This window comes from Bacillus rossius, chromosome 12 (genome assembly GCF_032445375.1).
Source record: "Bacillus rossius redtenbacheri isolate Brsri chromosome 12, Brsri_v3, whole genome shotgun sequence".
Taxonomy (NCBI): domain Eukaryota; kingdom Metazoa; phylum Arthropoda; class Insecta; order Phasmatodea; family Bacillidae; genus Bacillus; species Bacillus rossius.
Window position 1 is genome coordinate 20,675,643 of NC_086339.1, and position 17,767 is coordinate 20,693,409.

At 40.3% G+C, this 17,767-nt stretch overlaps 1 protein-coding gene across 11 annotated transcripts in view; it reads right to left on the minus strand.

Moving 5' to 3' along the window:
• The window catches only part of LOC134537674 (prominin-1-A), a 224,089-nt gene that overhangs the window by 184,421 nt on the left and 21,901 nt on the right, over window positions 1–17,767 (minus strand). For all 11 annotated transcript variants that reach the window (XM_063378377.1, XM_063378376.1, XM_063378372.1 and 8 more), the window contains exon 2: window positions 12,039–12,468. In XM_063378377.1, the coding sequence (XP_063234447.1) occupies window positions 12,039–12,333 (295 nt within the window). In that variant the 5' untranslated portion in view covers window positions 12,334–12,468. The remainder of the gene's footprint in view (window positions 1–12,038; window positions 12,469–17,767) is intronic.

The window sequence follows — 17,767 nt, forward strand, 5'->3', positions numbered from 1 at the left end:
ATCTCAAGGGGGGAGCGGGGTGTAGACAGATATCACGTGTACTTATTTTTTCGCGCGATTTATACTTATGCCTTTCCTTTATCATTTTTATGCCAGTGAGAATAAACCTGCAACCTTAATGTGGGTCTGGACATTTTTATCACTGTGCTTAATGAATTAAATTAGATTATACCTATATTTAAAGATAATATTATGAAATTTTTAAAAATATTTTGTACCAAAAAAATACACGTGATTTATTGGAGGGGGGGGGGGTGGTTAGTCTAAATCCTCACCACAAATCACTAGGGAAGGGGGGAGGTTAAAAATTTGCTAAAAAAACATCACGTGATTAATGGACGACCCCCAAGGCGCACAGTGGCCACCACGAGCGCTGCGGGGAAGTGACGTCAGACGGCAGTGACCGCGGCCTATGCGGCTCGCCGCGCTCCGCCGCCCAGTCACCGGCGAGCGTGAAAGGAACTGAATCACTACCCCGCGCGACCCATTACGAAAAAAACCCCGTAACAAGCGCACCCTACCGTCGCGCCACCTCATCCGCCCACGGAAAAAAAAAAACATCGCAGCGTGGAACATGGCGGATCACTTCGAACGAGATGAAGGAAGAGAGAAGAAAAACCTAAGATTCACTCAACGCGAGTCAGTCACCTGAGTAATTGGAATTCAGCTGTTTTTTTCCCCCCCGCAATGGTTAGGTCAGGATGATGTTACATTAATAAAATTCTCGCAAAATTTTAGTTCTGAAATTTATTTTTTAATATTTCATTCCGACCGCGAGGTTTAACGAGAGATCAGCGAACTTGGGCTGTGTTCGGAACTTTGTAGTCGTCCTCTGGTGAAAAGTCACACTATCTTAACTTGACTTTTTTTTGTATCATTAAACCACTTGACAGCCAAGTAAAAAAAAAAGTACCATAAGAAAGTAAGTTATGTAGTGGGGTAGAAATGAAAAAAAGAGGAAGATTCAAATACTGTGGAGTAATTAACTATTATTTATTTATATATATTTTTATATATATTTAAAGGAAAATGAAGCGAATCAAATATTGTAGAAGACAATATAGGAAACTCAGGCCTATTAACAAATGCGAAGCACGAAACTTGCTACTAAGTACAACGCTTTTAGCGGCGTGAGCTGTAGCCTAACCATGTGCACGAAATTCAAATTTGTGTACATTTTATTTCGTCACTTAAGGCACGGATTTTTTTCTTCTAAATTCTGAAGGGGGGAGGGAAACTTATTGTGCTGAAAATAATGCTATTATGTATATTTCGTATTACTCCAAAGTTCAAAGTACTTCAAAATTATACACATAAAATAAATAGCAATTAAAGTCAAATGAATACTTAAAAAAATCTTGTACTAACACCATTGTTTACAATGCTTAGGATCGCTGAGCATCTCTTGATTCGCGGATTTTGGACGACTTTCCTAAAACAAACTCAATACAATATTTGGTGACATTTACAACGATCAACTTCTCAGCGCTATTTCTTCGACAAATTGAACAGTTCAACGGAACACAACTGGAGCGTTATTCGCCCGGCGAGAGGGGTGGGGGGGGGGGGGAGGAGGTTTATCGTTATTGCCCTTTCTTTCGTATCCCACTGAACCCTCGGGTCGTAATTCTCCCTAGGGGGCGGGGCGGAGGTCCCTGTACCACGGAGGCGTTTCGCTTGCTCCTCGCGAGATGCTGCCAGTATCCCCCGCATCCCTTCCTCTCCGCGCTTCTGAGAGGGCGAACCACGAACACAACCCCTTTTACACGCACCTCCTTCCATTAAAAAAAAAAAAAAAAAAAAAAAACAACTGCCGACCGTGAAACGACAACACGGGCGTGGTGGCAACATCCCAACACACAGCCGACACATAGTCCAGGAAACCAAGACTTAAAAAGGCACAAACCTGTGAAAAATTTGTCCAAAGCTGAATTTTTGCACAGTGGTAGATTTGACTATGCCTTATAACATACCGAAAGTTTACCGCTGTAGACCTTGTGCGTATCACCGAAAATTTGCATTTAAGTCCTAGATGACGGCGACTTACATCAGTCCATTAAAATGCTACCCATTTGTACAGTTTTTAATTTAGACTGTCCATAAAATTACCAAAATAATCTTGAGACTCTAATACAGCCATTAATGTTGTAAAAAGCATAAATTGTTAATATTAAAGATATGATATTAAGCGATTAATTCATGACATATTTTTTTTTATCTTTGCCACTCAGATAAAAATACGAGTTACACCAATATGAAGAGCCCAATGCGAAAAATGTCCAAATAAATGTTTTAGGTTATACCTTTAGCTTTAAGACAGTATATTTATAAAGAGTCTAACGTAATTAGTTGGCTCATTAAAGCGGCCCGAGCGTTGCAGTGTACTGCGGCCGTACTGATCTCTCACGGCCACCGCCGCGCCGTTCCAGCGTGGCATTGCGACACACTGCGTACTGCGACACTCATTCAACTGGGTCTTATTTAGGGATTACTTAAAACATAGCTAATTCATATGAGAGGGCGTATGTTACATGTAATGAGATATGTATTTTTTTCTTATATGTATGTTTTTTGATACAATAAAATTAACAATAAACGATTTCTGCTTGGAACTTGTAAATGGAAAACTCTAGATGACCTCTGGTTTTAATTCTGCATGGGTTTATTCTGTTCCAAAAATTTTATTATGAAAAATTATATTTTTAGCAACAAAATTTTATTATTTTGTTTCTGATACATCGTTTTATTTTCGATCAGAACAATGCAAAATTTTAATGTAGCCTGTATTCGAAAATATTAAAAATTATATATTTACTTCTTTAAAATCAGTTTACTACATACAAATTGAATAAAACGATACATCGTAAATGTACTCTGAGTTTTTTTCACTTTTATAACATAATTCCTATAATAATAGGTTTTTTTTTTTTTTTTTTAGAAAATAAATAAAACACGAGTTGTGTTGTAAAATGTATAGGTAGCATTACATATTCAGTTTTTTTTATAAATTAATGTATTGGAGTGCTGCGCCTAGCTGACGTCGTTGGATTGCTAGTGGCAAAGAGCAGTGGTGGATGTTTTTGCAAGAGTTTGACCGTATTTTATGACCCTACCTGTGAGAGGGTGTTCGTACCAGAAATCCTAACGGTTAAGGAAACTATCCATTCTCTGTAGTCACGTACGGGTGTGCTACTCGCGCTATAACGTAAAATAAGTAAAAAAAAATCAAGTTTTCTGTTTACTGAGAGCCTACTTGAAAACAGTATTTATGGAGTTATTAAATTATTAACGAAACACCATTTTGTGGATCGTTTGGGAAATTATCATTTAGTACGTAACTGCTCGTTATTGGTGTGATCACAAGGGTAACATCAGTAAACTTTTGACATGTTACTAAGAAATGTTTAATCTACAAAAGTACAAAGTTTCTGCTTTGGGATAATTTTCCATGTTTCTTAACAGCGAAATTCGTCCCGACCCCAAGCCTACTTCGGCAACCTCACAGTAAGTAGTACACACTACACGGCTCGGATAGCTTCAGCGGTCAAACAAACTGTATGAGACCCTTAACAAATATACCAATTTAAAGATGAATAAACAACAACGTTGCAACAACGTTTATTGAAAGCGATTTTCACGTAGGGCTCTTTATATTTATGTAAGATGTATTAACTTTTCCGTAAAATTGAATGAAAATTAATTTCTTAACTTTAATGATTTAAATTGTCTATTTTATATTAAGATGTTAAAACTGTGTACTTTTTATCACTATCCTCAGATAGGGCAATGTTTCTAGATTATTTAGGGTTCCATACTGTCAGTCTACTCCAAAAACTGCATTTGAAATATTCATTATTGTGGATCATTGCAAAAAATTATCATTTTGGGCTTAACTGCTCGTTATTGGTGTGACGCACAAGGTTTTCATCGGTAAACTTTTGACATGTGACTAAGAAATGTTCATTCTACTACTATACAAAGTTTCTTCTTTGGGATAATTTTCCATGTATTAAAAACCTTTGTTTCTTAACAGCGAAATTCGTCCCGACCCGAGCCTACTTCGACAACCTCGCAGTACTATACACTACGCGGCTCGGATCGCTTCAGCCGTCAGACTAATTGTATGAGACACTAAAAAATATACCAATTTAAAGATGAATAAATATGCAACAACGTTTACTCGAAGCGATTTCCATGTTGGGCTCTTTAAGTTTATGTAAAATGTATTTATATTTCCTTAAAATTGAATGAAAGTGAATTCATTAACTTTAATGATTTAAATTGTCTATTTTATAAAAAGATGTTTAAACTTTGTACTTTTTATCACTATTCTCAGATAGGGCAATGTTTCTAGATTATTTTGTATTCCATACTGTCAGTCTACTCCAAAAACTGCATTTGCAATATCAATTATTGTTGATCGTTGCAAAAAATTGTCATTTTGGGCTTAACTGCTCGTTATTGGTATGACGCACAAGGTTTGCATCGGTAAACTTTTGACATGTTACTAAGAAATGTTCATTCTACTACTATACAAAGTTTCTTCTTTGGGTTAATTTTCCATGCATTAAAAACCTTTGTTTCTTAACAGCGAAATTCGTCCCGACCCGAGCCTACTTCGACAACCTCGCAGTAGTATACACTACGCGGCTCGGATAGCTTCAGCGGCCAGACTAATTGTATGAGACACTTAAAAAATATACCAATTTAAGGATGAATGAATATGAAACCAAGTTTACTTTAAGTGATTTCGATGTTGGGCTCTTTAAGTTTATGTAAAATGTATTTATATTTCCTTAAAATTGAATGAAAGTGAATTCGTTAACTTTAATTATTTAAATTGTCTATTTTATAGAAAGATGTTTAAACTTTGTACTTTTTATCACTATTCTCAGATAGGGCAATGTTTCTAGATTATTTTGGATTCCATACTGTCAGTCTACTCCAAAAACTGCATTTGCAATATCAATTATTGTGGATCGTTGCAAAAAATTGTCATTTTGGGCTTAACTGCTCGTTATTGGTATGACGCACAAGGTTTGCATCGGTAAACTTTTGACATGTTACTAAGAAATGTTCATTCTACTACTATATAAAGTTTCTTCTTTGGGTTAATTTTCCATGCATTAAAAACATTTGTTTCTTAACAGCGAAATTCGTCCCGACCCGAGCCAACTTCAGCAACTTCGCAGTAGTACACAGTACACGGCTCGGATAGCTTTAGCGGCCAGACACATTGTACCAGGCTCTCAACAAATAAACTAATTTAAAGTTTGAGAACTTTTAACTACTTTTATTTAATGTTTTCACATCGGGCTCTTCGTGTTTTTGTAATACGTATTTCCATTTGTGCCTTTTTTTTTATAACACCTCTCTTCAAATATTATTGAATAAATAGCATATTTAGTCAAACGTAGTGAAAGGTTTTTAAATTTAATCATTGAGAATAATGTTTTGAGTAAGTTTTGGTTTGCTATTCTGAAAGTATACTATAGTTATTATGTTTGAGTACCATATTGTTGAGTGGGCAGTAAAGTATTATTTAGGACTTCACTTCTCGTTTTCGGTGTTCCGCTCAAGGTTTGCGGAGGTAAACATTTCAAATGTTGCTAGAAAACTTGAATGTTACCACTGTTTTAAATTTAAGTTAGGAGCAAATTTTACAAAGATTAAAAATCTTCGATTTCGTGGGAGTGAGAGTGGCCACAGCGCTTGCGGCTGTGGCTCTGTCGCAGTGCGTAGACGACATTGATAAGCTCGGGAGTCTCTAGTGATCCTATAAATTAAGCTAGACTTTTGATAGATATGTCCCTGTAAAGCTTAAGAACTATACAACAACTTCTGTTTAGGAAATATTTGCGTAAGACCCTTTATTTGTAAGTGAATTGTCTTTTTATTGTCTTTACTGATGTAAAAAAACTTATTTCATTAATGAAACATTTTTTTCTTACCTTTAATATTAACACTTAGAACTTTATTCATTATAAATGTGAGTAGTAGTGCTTTAAGATTATTTTCATATAGCTATCGAGAGTCTACGGTAAAAAGTGCGTAAATGGGAAACATTTTAATGAACTGCTGCAAGTCGCTGTCATCTAGGACTTAACTGCAAATTTTCAGTGATACGCACAAGGTCTACAGCGGTAAACTTTCGGTATGTTATTAAGCATAGTCGACTCTACCACTGTGCAAAAATTCAGCTTTGGACAAATTTTTTCAGGTTGAAACCTTTGTTTCCTGGGCTAACAGGAACAAGCGAAGACATCACACAGCCGTCGGGTAACGTCTCGTTTATTTTATCTACTCGTCAGGGGCTGGAATATTATTTCTGCTGATGGCAGCGCACGTTCTTTTTCTTTTCCAGACAAACTCAAGAGTAACTAACGTCCATGCTTACATATTTCTTACGCCGTGCCAAAACAAAACCGAAACTTGATCCACTTCTTAAAAATAATATGGACATAGTTTGCTAGAAAGTATTCGCATAGTAATGCAAGTCTTTTGAATATAAGTTTTCAAATAGTTTTTATGTATGTATTGCTTTTATTTTAAAAATCTCCTCGCCTCCCCCTCAAAAAAAAAATCCCTGTATCCGCCACTGGAAAGAGCCCACCAGGAGAACGAAGAGAATCTCTCGTCTCAGTTTCCCGCCCAGTCACCAGCTGGTCCCGGATGAAGGCGGCGCTACAAACACGCTCACGATCATTAAAAAAAACCGACGGCAAGAACCCACGACACGACATCTCGTAAAAAAAAAAAAAAAAAAAAGTACACCGATGTTTACTACCACCACAACCACAAGCCAGCAATCTCGCGTGATGGAACCCTCGGTCGCTCAGCTGGTCGTGACACCTACCCGGTTTAGATTGCCGCGGTAATTGTCCAGAAAATCGTTCTAAAAACCAAAATTAATTAAAACAAGAATTTAAAGGAAGGAAAACTTCAGGTCAAACTGGTTAACTATGCTTGTCTACATGAATACTTCCAAATCTCTCTTTTATAGGGTCTACCTTTTATTTAACCTAATGTCTTTAAAATTCTTTTACACACATTTTTTTTTTGATAACAAAACTAAATCCGTCTGCGGTGTAAAAAGTTATGATATTCGGACGGGTAGCAGTCAGTTTACCTACCGAAATTCATTTGACAGAAATGTCGGAGAAACGACAGCCGGTCAAATGAATTTCATCTGTTTGACTTTTGGGTCTAGTGCTTCTCGGAGTCAAAGCATTTTTTTTTTTCTTCAGTAAGAGACGTATTCGGGTTTTCGGTTAAATTATTATAGGCGAAAAAAAAAAAACTGTCGATGTACTGCCTGTCGTTCAAACAATTTTTTCCGGTCTACTGCAGCGGCCCCGTTTGGACTGGCTTTGAGATAAGTTGCGCGTAAAACAACTACAGGACAATGCGACAGACGGACGCAATTACCATAAAGCGGCATCATAAAGAGACAAGAAATTCTGCAACAACAGCATCCCGCAACAATAGGCGAAGTCAAAACACTGCATATGTACGCAGCCTGTGTGAGTGTTTCACATCGGAATCAAAACATCACGTACACAATAGTATATAAAAAAAATTGTAACCAAAGCCTGTACTAATTGCTTTCTGAAGTCTGTTATTAATTCAACTAGCGACTTTAATATTTTAAAAAAAGGAAGAACACACATTTTGCATTGTTATGAGATAGCGTAGGGATTTGGTACGTGATGTTGAACAAAAAAGCCTTGCTAGCTAGTTTCCTGTTCAGTTACTTCGTAACTACTAACTGACTAGGGGGTCCCCTAACGGGAAGGCATGCCGGGCGTTGAGGGAACAACACCCTGTATACACATGTCCACCACGGGTCTGTGGAGCGGTCGGCCGACGAACGCACTAAGGCCCGGTGCACACGTGCGGACATTGTCCGCGCGGTGCCGCTGCGGCGCCGGAGATGCGTTCTCGGAAGGCTTGACTGATAAGAAGTAATGCACACACAGCTGCGGCACCGCACGTCCATTGCACGTCCACTGTGCTTACACTTTTGTCCGTAGATCCCACAGGAACGCTGCGGCGCCGCACGTCCAACTACGTTCCTTAGTACATTGTTGTCAATCGAGCAGTGCACACGTGCGGTATGTTGCCGCAAAGTGAGATGGCAGCATCACGTGAATTTGAAGACATATTAGATGTTGAACTCTTCATCGCAGAAGTTAAAAGTTATCCAGAGATATGGAACGTAGCCGTTGAATAATACCATGACCGTAATAAAAAAATATGTGCGTGGATCAACATGTGCCTAAAATTTTGCTAATCGTTTGACGAAAAGGATGACAAGGAAAAAAAACTTGTTGCAAATCTGCCTCTCAGGAGCATTGAGTCGGTGAACGGATGCACCCAATGTTTCCTAGTTGTATCCAATAAACATTTCTATACTAGGTACACAAAGAATACCCGTTTACGTTTGTACACATCCATCTCGTTAGTCGGCATCGTTCAGACTGTGCGGTATTTGTCCGTACTGTGTGAATGTGTTTCTGCGGCAACGTTGCGGCGTCGCAGCGGCGCCGCGCGGACAATGTCCGCACGTGTGCACCGGGCCTAAAACAGCCGCGCCGAGGGTTTTGTTTACATAGCTGGAGTCAACAGCGCTGTCACGAAGAGGAACACCAATTGGGGGGGGGGGGGGGGGGGGGGGACACCTCGCCCCGCGCGTACACGGACGGTGCCCTCGACGAAAGAAAGGTAGGTATTGGAACCAGCCCTCGCGCAATCGTCAATCATTCGAAAATCCGGTTAATCCGAATAAGTTTAGCGTGAAAATATTTAAATAAAAACTAGAATTTTTGTATCTTATAAATTATTACTGTCTCGACCAAATTATGATAACGTTCAGCGACTTCGTGCACGTAGAAAATGTTATAGGCTGTGTGTTAAGGTCCCTAGACACGATCAGTCCAGCTCTCCAGTCAAACTGTCAGTTTCGAATTAAATTGAGGTCTTCCCCACACACGACCATTCTCGTGGTTGCCGTTGCTGTTGGATGCATCGTTTCATCGTTGAATATTGACCAAACTTTGAATGTTGCAATTACGATGGACATTGTTTGGACTGGTGAGACACTGTTCCCACACTGTTCGCACAGTCCGGTTTTGATGGGAAGCCGTCAGTTCATGAATCCATCAATTTCGACTGCTCAGTCCACCGTCTTTGCTCACACACGGCAGTTCCGACTTTTAACTCCGAACTGACAGATCGGACTGATCGTGTGGAGGGGAATGGGCCCTTTTACGACCGTGGTAACTAAACGCTTACAGAGATGTATTTTACTGCACGCTGTTGCATCTTTGCAATTACTCTGCTAATCCGAAAGTACTAGGGCCTTTAATGGAACTCCTGTCGTTACTGAAGAGGAAAATACTGCCCGAAGTAGATTTCAGAACGTTCAGATCAGATGAAACGCACTATACATATAAAACCAGCATAGGCGTGCCCAGACATTTCCATTAGGGGGGGCCCTGCTAAATGTTTTAAACAGAAGCTGAATTTAGAATGTTAAATAGCCTAAATACATTCACTCTTTGCCGTGTTTATTTTTTTGTGCAGTATCAACGAGATATGTTTACTAGTTAATATTTATATCCGTATAATTTTAACAATCTTGAAAATATGTTTTTTTTCATAGATAATGTTTAAAGGGTACTTACACATTTTCCCCCCACGAATTTTCCAATAGCTTGGTCCAGATCTACCTTGAAATGAACTTCTTTTTAGTGAATGCAAACACAGCAATTCAGACAACAGAACTTTAACAAACCTCATAATTATTTTTTTTTTTTGCTTGGCCATTTTAAGGGACCACGTGTTTTAAATAAACTAAGGCGGCTGTATTTACAGAACGATAAAATGTTTAAAAATATTGTTAATTAGCACGCTGTAACACTGAAAAACAGTTCGAGTGTCACAGTGCCAGGAATATACGAATATTAACGAACGCATTAGAGAAAATGCCGATCTGAGTGATTACATTAGGGGGGGGGAGAGAGGCATGGCCTGTAGGCACGCCTATGAAAACCAGCAGATTCTACCGGCCTCTTTCGGTTTTCCTGGCCTGCCCGTCCGCCTCCTGATGCACGCCGCTCACGACGACTTCTCGCACCTGCCTCGCAGACGGAGGAGGAAAGGAAACGTGCGAAAGAGGGCGGCATCCACTGGCTACGTGACAAGGGAGAGCTCTCACGTGACACGGTTCCAGATCCCGTGTCAACCATTCATGCAGTCCGGCACATCAGCGAGTGTGCCATTTTCACCAGTTCCTGCGTGAGATGATGCGCAGCTCTGGCGTATAAAATAAAAATAAATTTTATCACAAGTAATTTTTCAGTACCTCTAATAATATTCGATGCTTCAGTAAAACAACACAGTAATTATGGAATTAGTTCATCACCTGAAAAAAAAAAAAAGCTATATTCCAGTTGTGTGTATATGTTTGGGCTTCATTTCTGCCATGTTGAATACAGAATCTGAGGACAACGGTAGCATGATATTCAGAGTTATATAAAAAAACCTCCACCCTCAAAAAAAAATTAAATCAAATGAAGGATTGGTTTTTCGCCAGTCACATTTCAAATACAGAAGAGAAAAAAGTCATCACGGTTCCAAAGAACTAAGACAGCCAATCCTTTCTCATAAATGAAGAAAAATACTAAGCTGTCAAACTAAAAACGAATTAGTTACCTGTCAGAAATATGCTTTAGTTCGTGGGATATATAATAGACGAGTTCATTACCTTTTGATTGATTGTTACACTTGCGATAGGTCTTCAGCCCTGTGGCAAAGAGTCCCCCCCCCCCCCCCCCAAAAAAAAACCCTGATTCCTGAAGCCTCTTCTTAAAGTCTTTTCCTCTTCTCAAATCCAGCATCTTTTCCTCAATCCTATTCCACTCCCTCCCCGTCCTTCCCAAGAATACTAGCCCTCCTCTTTCCGTTCTCTAAATCTTCCACCCATGATCCCTCATCACTCTATACACCCCTTGTTCAACTTGTCTTTACTTAATCGTCCTTGGAATCCATGCTTAAATTAATTTAATTCCAATATCCCTTCCCAATGTGGCAAATCCAACAGTAACGTGAGACTAGTGACTTGTGCGAACTCTTCAAATAACGTTAAGTAACACCTCTTAGTGCCATTTTTAGTTTAACATCAACTCTTTTCTCTAATGTTAATGAGTCCCATATTCAGGTTAACATTGTGCTTTTGTGTAATTTTGTTATATGTATTCGTGTTTTATATGTAATTGTGTTATGTAGGGTGTTTCATTTAAATTAGTAATTCCGTTAATGGGTCTTAGCTTGACACATAAAACAAATAAATATAATAAACGTTATCAGGAGCCTGTTATTTAAAACGTAGCACTTTCGGTAAATATTTACCGCACTTTCAGTGAAACGCTGTCTCATAAAAAAACTTATCTTTGTTGGCTGCCAGCTTGACAGCATTAAAACTGACTTTTGTTTGCGTTGAAACTGAACTTTGCAATAACTGATGCTGGCTGGACAAGGCTACATATTTTTTTTGGCACAAATACCCGACATATTGATTTTTTTTTTTTAAATGGACAGCTATTATAATTAAGTCGCGTTGCTTTTACGTTCTTTTGGTTCAATATGGCAAATCACGCGGGTTAGAGTTATTATTTAAGCATATTTATAATTAACTTGACTTATTTACAAAAAAAAATAATAATAACCATAACTTCCGTAGACACGGATTGCTTTCGAAAAACCTCCAGCCAATGTATTTCTGATAATCAGCACTTTCTTTCAAATGCATCCATCCGGTCAGTAGCGGATCCAGAAGGTGGGGGGGAGGGGGGGGGCTAAGGGGCTCAAGCCCCCTCCAAAAGCATCTGGGTCCACCATTGTTTTAGCGTTTGCCTTGATAAAGCCTAGCCTCAGCTGGGTCAAGCCCCTCCCAAACCAAAATCCTGGATCCGCCACTGCGATCCGGTCGCAGCGAGCAACGGGGACAAGATCGGTCGGCTGGAAGGGGCACTCACCATCGGGGAAGGTCTGCTCGCGCACCACCAGGTCGATGAACACGTTGGTGACGTTGTACAGCGTGCCCATGCCGCGCGGGTTGAAGGTTGCGGCGGCGCGGTAGCCCGCGTCCAGGCGCGGCTCGCTGTAGTTGACGGGGCGCAGCATGCTGGAGCGCAGCGCGTCGCCCAGGTTGCGCACGGCCACCTGGATGTCCTCGCTGCCGGCGCAGCTGCCCGCCAGCGCCGCGAGCAGCAGGCACGACCACCACGACGCCCGGCTCGCCCGCGCGCGCGTGCTCCCGTGGCGAGGCATCGACACAGACTGACGCTCCGTCTCCGTGGACGCACCGCGGCAGCGACGGTGGCGCGCGCGGCGGCGGCTGCGGCAACCTCTCCCGCCCCGCGGCTGGCTACCCCCACCACCACTCCCGCGCGCCGCGGCACCCAGCTGGGGAACAGAGACAAGGAAGCGTAAACAAACAGCCTGCGTCCATGGTAACGCCAGCTTGTCTTCCGAAGTGCTCTTATGCGGCACGGGCGGTCACCACAGGCTAATTACCCGCGGCGGAATGCTGTTCAAGCTACTTCCGGGGCGCACGTTCCTCATCAAGCTGGCCAAGTCACAAAAAAAAAACTTACCTTTTACGCGTTGGCTGAAAAAAAAACCCTGCAATTTTGATAAGACGCATGCTGCCAAAATATAGAGCAAAATTGGAAGTAGTTATGCAAAAAGGAACCAACCCACAATTTTGTTATATTTTATTTGAAAATAAATTAAAATAGTACAAGGTTGATCGTACCGTCGCGTCGTTGCTATTATTATATCAGTAATTATACTAGACCATTAAAATTATACCCACATTATGTTATCAATACGAGAATTACGATTTATAATTAACTTTAACTTCAAAATACTCAGAATAGGTTTCATGTGGGTTGGTTCCTTTTTTGCATAACTACGTCCAATTACCCTTCCGTTACCATCTGAAATTATACATCCAAAATGTCATGTCATCAAATAAAATTGCTACCACTGAGATAATTTAGTTTCAAGACAAGTAATTAATATTTTACAACTAACCACGTAGCAAAAAAATGCAATCAATTAAAAATATTATATAGTCAATATTGCCATGACTGAAATGTTTTGCGAAAGTTAGATTTCGACACACCAATTTCCTCGTTGATAAGCCACTTAAAAATGGGTAATTATCGGACGTCGCGGATTTTTATAACGGAAACAAAAAAAATCGGAAAGCTTGGTTGTCACACACAACACACGTTCCTAAATTTATCTTGAAGGTATGGTTTCTTAATTCCTACAAGCTTGTGAAAAATAATAGTTTATAGTTTACATTACTATACCAGCATCGGACATCACGGCTTCGGGGAACGAAAACTAAATAAAAACGGAAAATATGTTTTTTTCAAGTACTAGAGACGTCCCTAAATTTACCCTGAACACATGTTTTTATAATTCCTACTGGTTCGTGAAAAATAACAGTTGAAAGCGTACATTACAATACATGTGTTTTCAAACTGCCGCCACTAGTCACTGTTTACCCGCGATTGTGTATCTCTTGGTTTAGCATAAGTGTAGCCAACAATGGAGAATTAAAAATACGCTAATTCTTCCGTTTCAATTATTGAAGTTTATCCCACAATATTGCTTGATATTGATGGCATGATCCTGTTGGCTTTATTCTGTGGTACATGATGTTTGCTGTTTGAATTCAGTACGTCGGAAGATCCTGTACATAAAAAAATACTGTCATATAATAATAAATTATGATCGCAAGTCGAATAAAAACTATGATTTATTTAAATACAATCATAATTCTTTTTTATTTCGCAATTTCTTTTATGTGCAGCAGGATCTTCTGACGCAATGAATTGAAACAGCAAGCATTATGTACCACAGGATCAAGCTAACAGGACATGCCATCAAGATCTTTTGACGTACTGAATATATATTTTTTGCCAAATATAGATATACATTTACATATATGCAATTGAATCACTCATCAGTATCTAATTAATACATAAGTTAAGAATTTGCATTGAGAAGTAAGCTATAAAGAGATTTCGTTTCGTTTAGTCAAATAAACCTACACGTAATCATACTTAAGAAAAATTGTTTTAAAAATAAACAAAGAAAGTGAAAATACGTCCCTACTGACCGTACTACAATCTAATCCAGAAGTAGCAGGTATTCAGACTTTGACAAAATATTATAATGTATTAAACCAAACAAACGTTTATCCATGCAGCACCAGACTAGCTACTAATGTATAAATAATCATTTTCCTAATTTTACAAGAATGGTCAACTGTCAAAATGTCCGAATGTTCGTTGGAGCACCTGTCGGGAAAAAAAAAGGATACCTTATATGGAATAGGTTGTATTTTATTCCCGACGGGAAAAATGGGACACCAATCAGCAGTTGAAAAAAAAATCTCTCACGACCCCAAAGCTCAGAATAAGCGATAACACTGCCCTAAATAGAGACTGACTGAATTGGATACTTTTTTTTTTTTAAATATATATCTCCAAACTCTAAGCCGCACAAAAGCTCCAACGAGGGCTCTGTTATATATATATACACAGGGCCGCAGGCTTTGTTCGCAACCAACCCTTTTCTTCCTCTCGGACTACAACGAGCCTTTGATCAACCACGTAAACCATTAATCCCGTCCGGCCCTTCGAGCGCAGGGCCGCAAATCCGGGATTCGTTTCCACTCGGCCGGTCTTGCACGAACTCCTGGCGGAGGAGGGGGGGAAAGAGGGGAAGTAGGCCGGCAAAGGCCAGCATGGTTATTTGATAAAAACACGAAGTACAGTAGGGCGTAGAATGTGATGCAGTTTGGCGAACGATGAAACCACCCTTTGACAAGGACACTGTGTTAACTATTAAGTTTACAAAGGTTTATTTATATTATGATTAAAGTCCCTTGGATATTATGAATAAAATACAATTCTTGACAAATATTTTCTGTCCTTGTTCAAGAAATTTAATTGCCGTAAGGCTTTTAGAAGGAGAAATTATCCAAGTAAGAAAGTGGAACCAGGGAGAAGAACGAGGGAGAGAGTGGGGTAGGGAGGGTAATAGAGGGTATATGGAGGGTAAAAGAGGGTATATGGAGGGTAAAAGAGTGTATATGGAGGGTATTAGAGTGGAGAGTGATGGTAAGAGAGGGGTGAGGGAGGGTAAAAGTGTGGAGAAGGAGAGTAAGAGAGGGAAGAGGGAGGGTAAGAGAGGGGGTGAGGGATGGTAAGAAAGAGGAGAGGGAGGGGAAGATGGGAAGGGAGAGGGGAAAGAGTTAGGGGGAGGAATGAGAGAGGGGGTGGAGAGGGAGGGAGAAGAGGGGGTAAGGGGGAGAAAGAATATCAGTCCACTTTCTTTATTTTGTGATTGATTAAGCATTGCTACGCATATTACGAGAGGGATAGATAATTGGTTCGGTCTCATGGTTGATTTTTTTTTCATTTTTCATTACTATTATTTAAGGGGTATTTCAATAATTTTTCAACAGATATTACACTTGGTGAATATCTGTTTGAAACACATGTGACAGGGAGGCTCATGCAAGGGAGACATTGTGTTGGAATTTCAGAAGGATTGTCTTAAAAAAATTATGAAATATAATTTAAAAAAAAATCAAAATGGCGCGGGGGATGAAGCCTTAAAGGCGCGGTAAAAGTCGCAACTGGTAAGGATAATTAACGTGACTGAGTAGCTCTTGCGGCAGTTGTTCGAAATGGAGCCGCGTTCCCAAAAAAAAAAAAAAAAAAAAAATCGCGCCAGCGAGAGAAGACAAGCGCGTGCAGGAGAAGAGCAGAGCAGAACTGAGGCCTCGGGCCAGCGAGTCGGTCCGCCGAGACTCGTGATTCATCCCGGGCAATCAAGTGCCTCCCGCTCCAGGAGACGAGAGCAGCGACGAGAAATTAGAAGGAGGTTCTCTCGCGGCCCGTGACACGGGTTCAACTTGCAGGGGGCCATTGTCCGGAGGCTCCGCCCCACGCCCGCAGGAGAGACAACCACACAGCCGAGGAGCCCGAATCCCCCGGCTCCGAGAATAGTTCCCTCGCGCCCCGGGGTCGGGTAAGTCCTTCCGATCTCCAGCCCTCCTCCTCCTCCCCCGTCCGTGAAACTTAATTCGACCCGCTCTTAAAATAGACCTCATGAACTTCCGACAGTGCGCCCTACCTCCTCCTCCTCCTCCTCCTCCTCCTCCTCCTCCTCCTCCTCCTCCTCCTCCTCCTCCTCCTCCTCCTCCTCCTCCTCCTCCTCCCCCACCCACAACCCACACAATCCTTCGCCTACCAGACTCACTAGTGAACACAAAGAACGAAGCGGTCGGTGTTCTTCACTGGGGCACAGGGCCGGCGCGTCCGTACAGGCTTTGAATATACATACTGTATAGAAGTCGCCAGCCCAGGTTAAAATTTATAACACGGTATTGAGGTAGTTGGTTAATACACCGCCGCAATCGCCACCATCTCTAGGGCATCGACTTGTAGCGGTCCCTAGCGGACAAGTATCGAACTCTTCAAACACCCCTTCCCCCACCCGTAGAACGACCTTGAGCTGCAGTGAATGATCGATGGGGGGTGCGGGGAATGACAGCGGGCGACAGTGCTGCCCTCTGACGTGTAAATAACAACTAAGACGATACAGGGCGTTACGGCAGCGCACTGCAGCGGTGAAGTTCCCAAGCTGCTCATCATACGCTTCTGAAAAACGTAGAGTAAATCCTATCCACTTGCGACTTCTATACAGTATATATATTCAAAGATATAGGCGAACTAGGCAACCGCCTAGGGCGCCAAGTAGCTGGGGGCGGCGCAGCACGACACATAACAGCTGATATAATATGATTAACGATTATTGAAACTAGATGAAAATGGATTTTTGTAACAGTTTGGAATGTTTATATTGATATAAGTAATTATTTAAAGTCCACGGTGACCTGTTTATGATTTGTAATAAGTAAAAAAAAAAAAAAAAAAAACAAGCCTGCTTACATTTGATTGTTGACAAACTCTTAGGCTTACGTGATGTATTTTTTTGAGGCAAGGAAAAAATTTTTTTGGGGTGTCCGGCTGGTGGGGGGGGGGGGAGGAGGAGGGGGAATTAAGGCTTTTCGCCTAGGGCGCCAATTTACCTTGCACCGGCCCTTCTGGGACAGAAGTAATAAAAAAAAAGTAAATTTGTTTTTAATGTTTCGTGTTTGTGCACATTATTTTTTAAACAAATTCATAATACAACCACATGATAAATGTTTACAAAAGTTTTTTTTTTCTACTAAGCAAGTCCTTATTTAATGTGTTTATTTATGTACTTGCAGGTTAATATTTTATATCAGTCCTAGCACACATTAAAAGCATTCAACCATGTGGTATACAGTTTCGAGTTAACCGTTCGTATCTAGCCTTCGAAGATCGATTAAACGTTTTCTCATATTCCAAGCAGCGATAATATTTTGAATGTGTTTTAAATCAATGCATCCAGCATTGAATATCTTAACGAATTTCATACTATGCCTACTAAGGTAGTTATGCAATTATTTTTGACCTTCATACATTATTTTTTATCCCTTGCACTAATACGTGGTCGTATAATTTTTTTGACTAGGCTAATATTAAGATGGATAAAAATAAATTCCGACGAATTTTATACTAAGGAAGTTTAATTTATTTTTTAAATTTCAACTTTTGTTTTTACGGCAAAAGTTCGTTTCAACAAA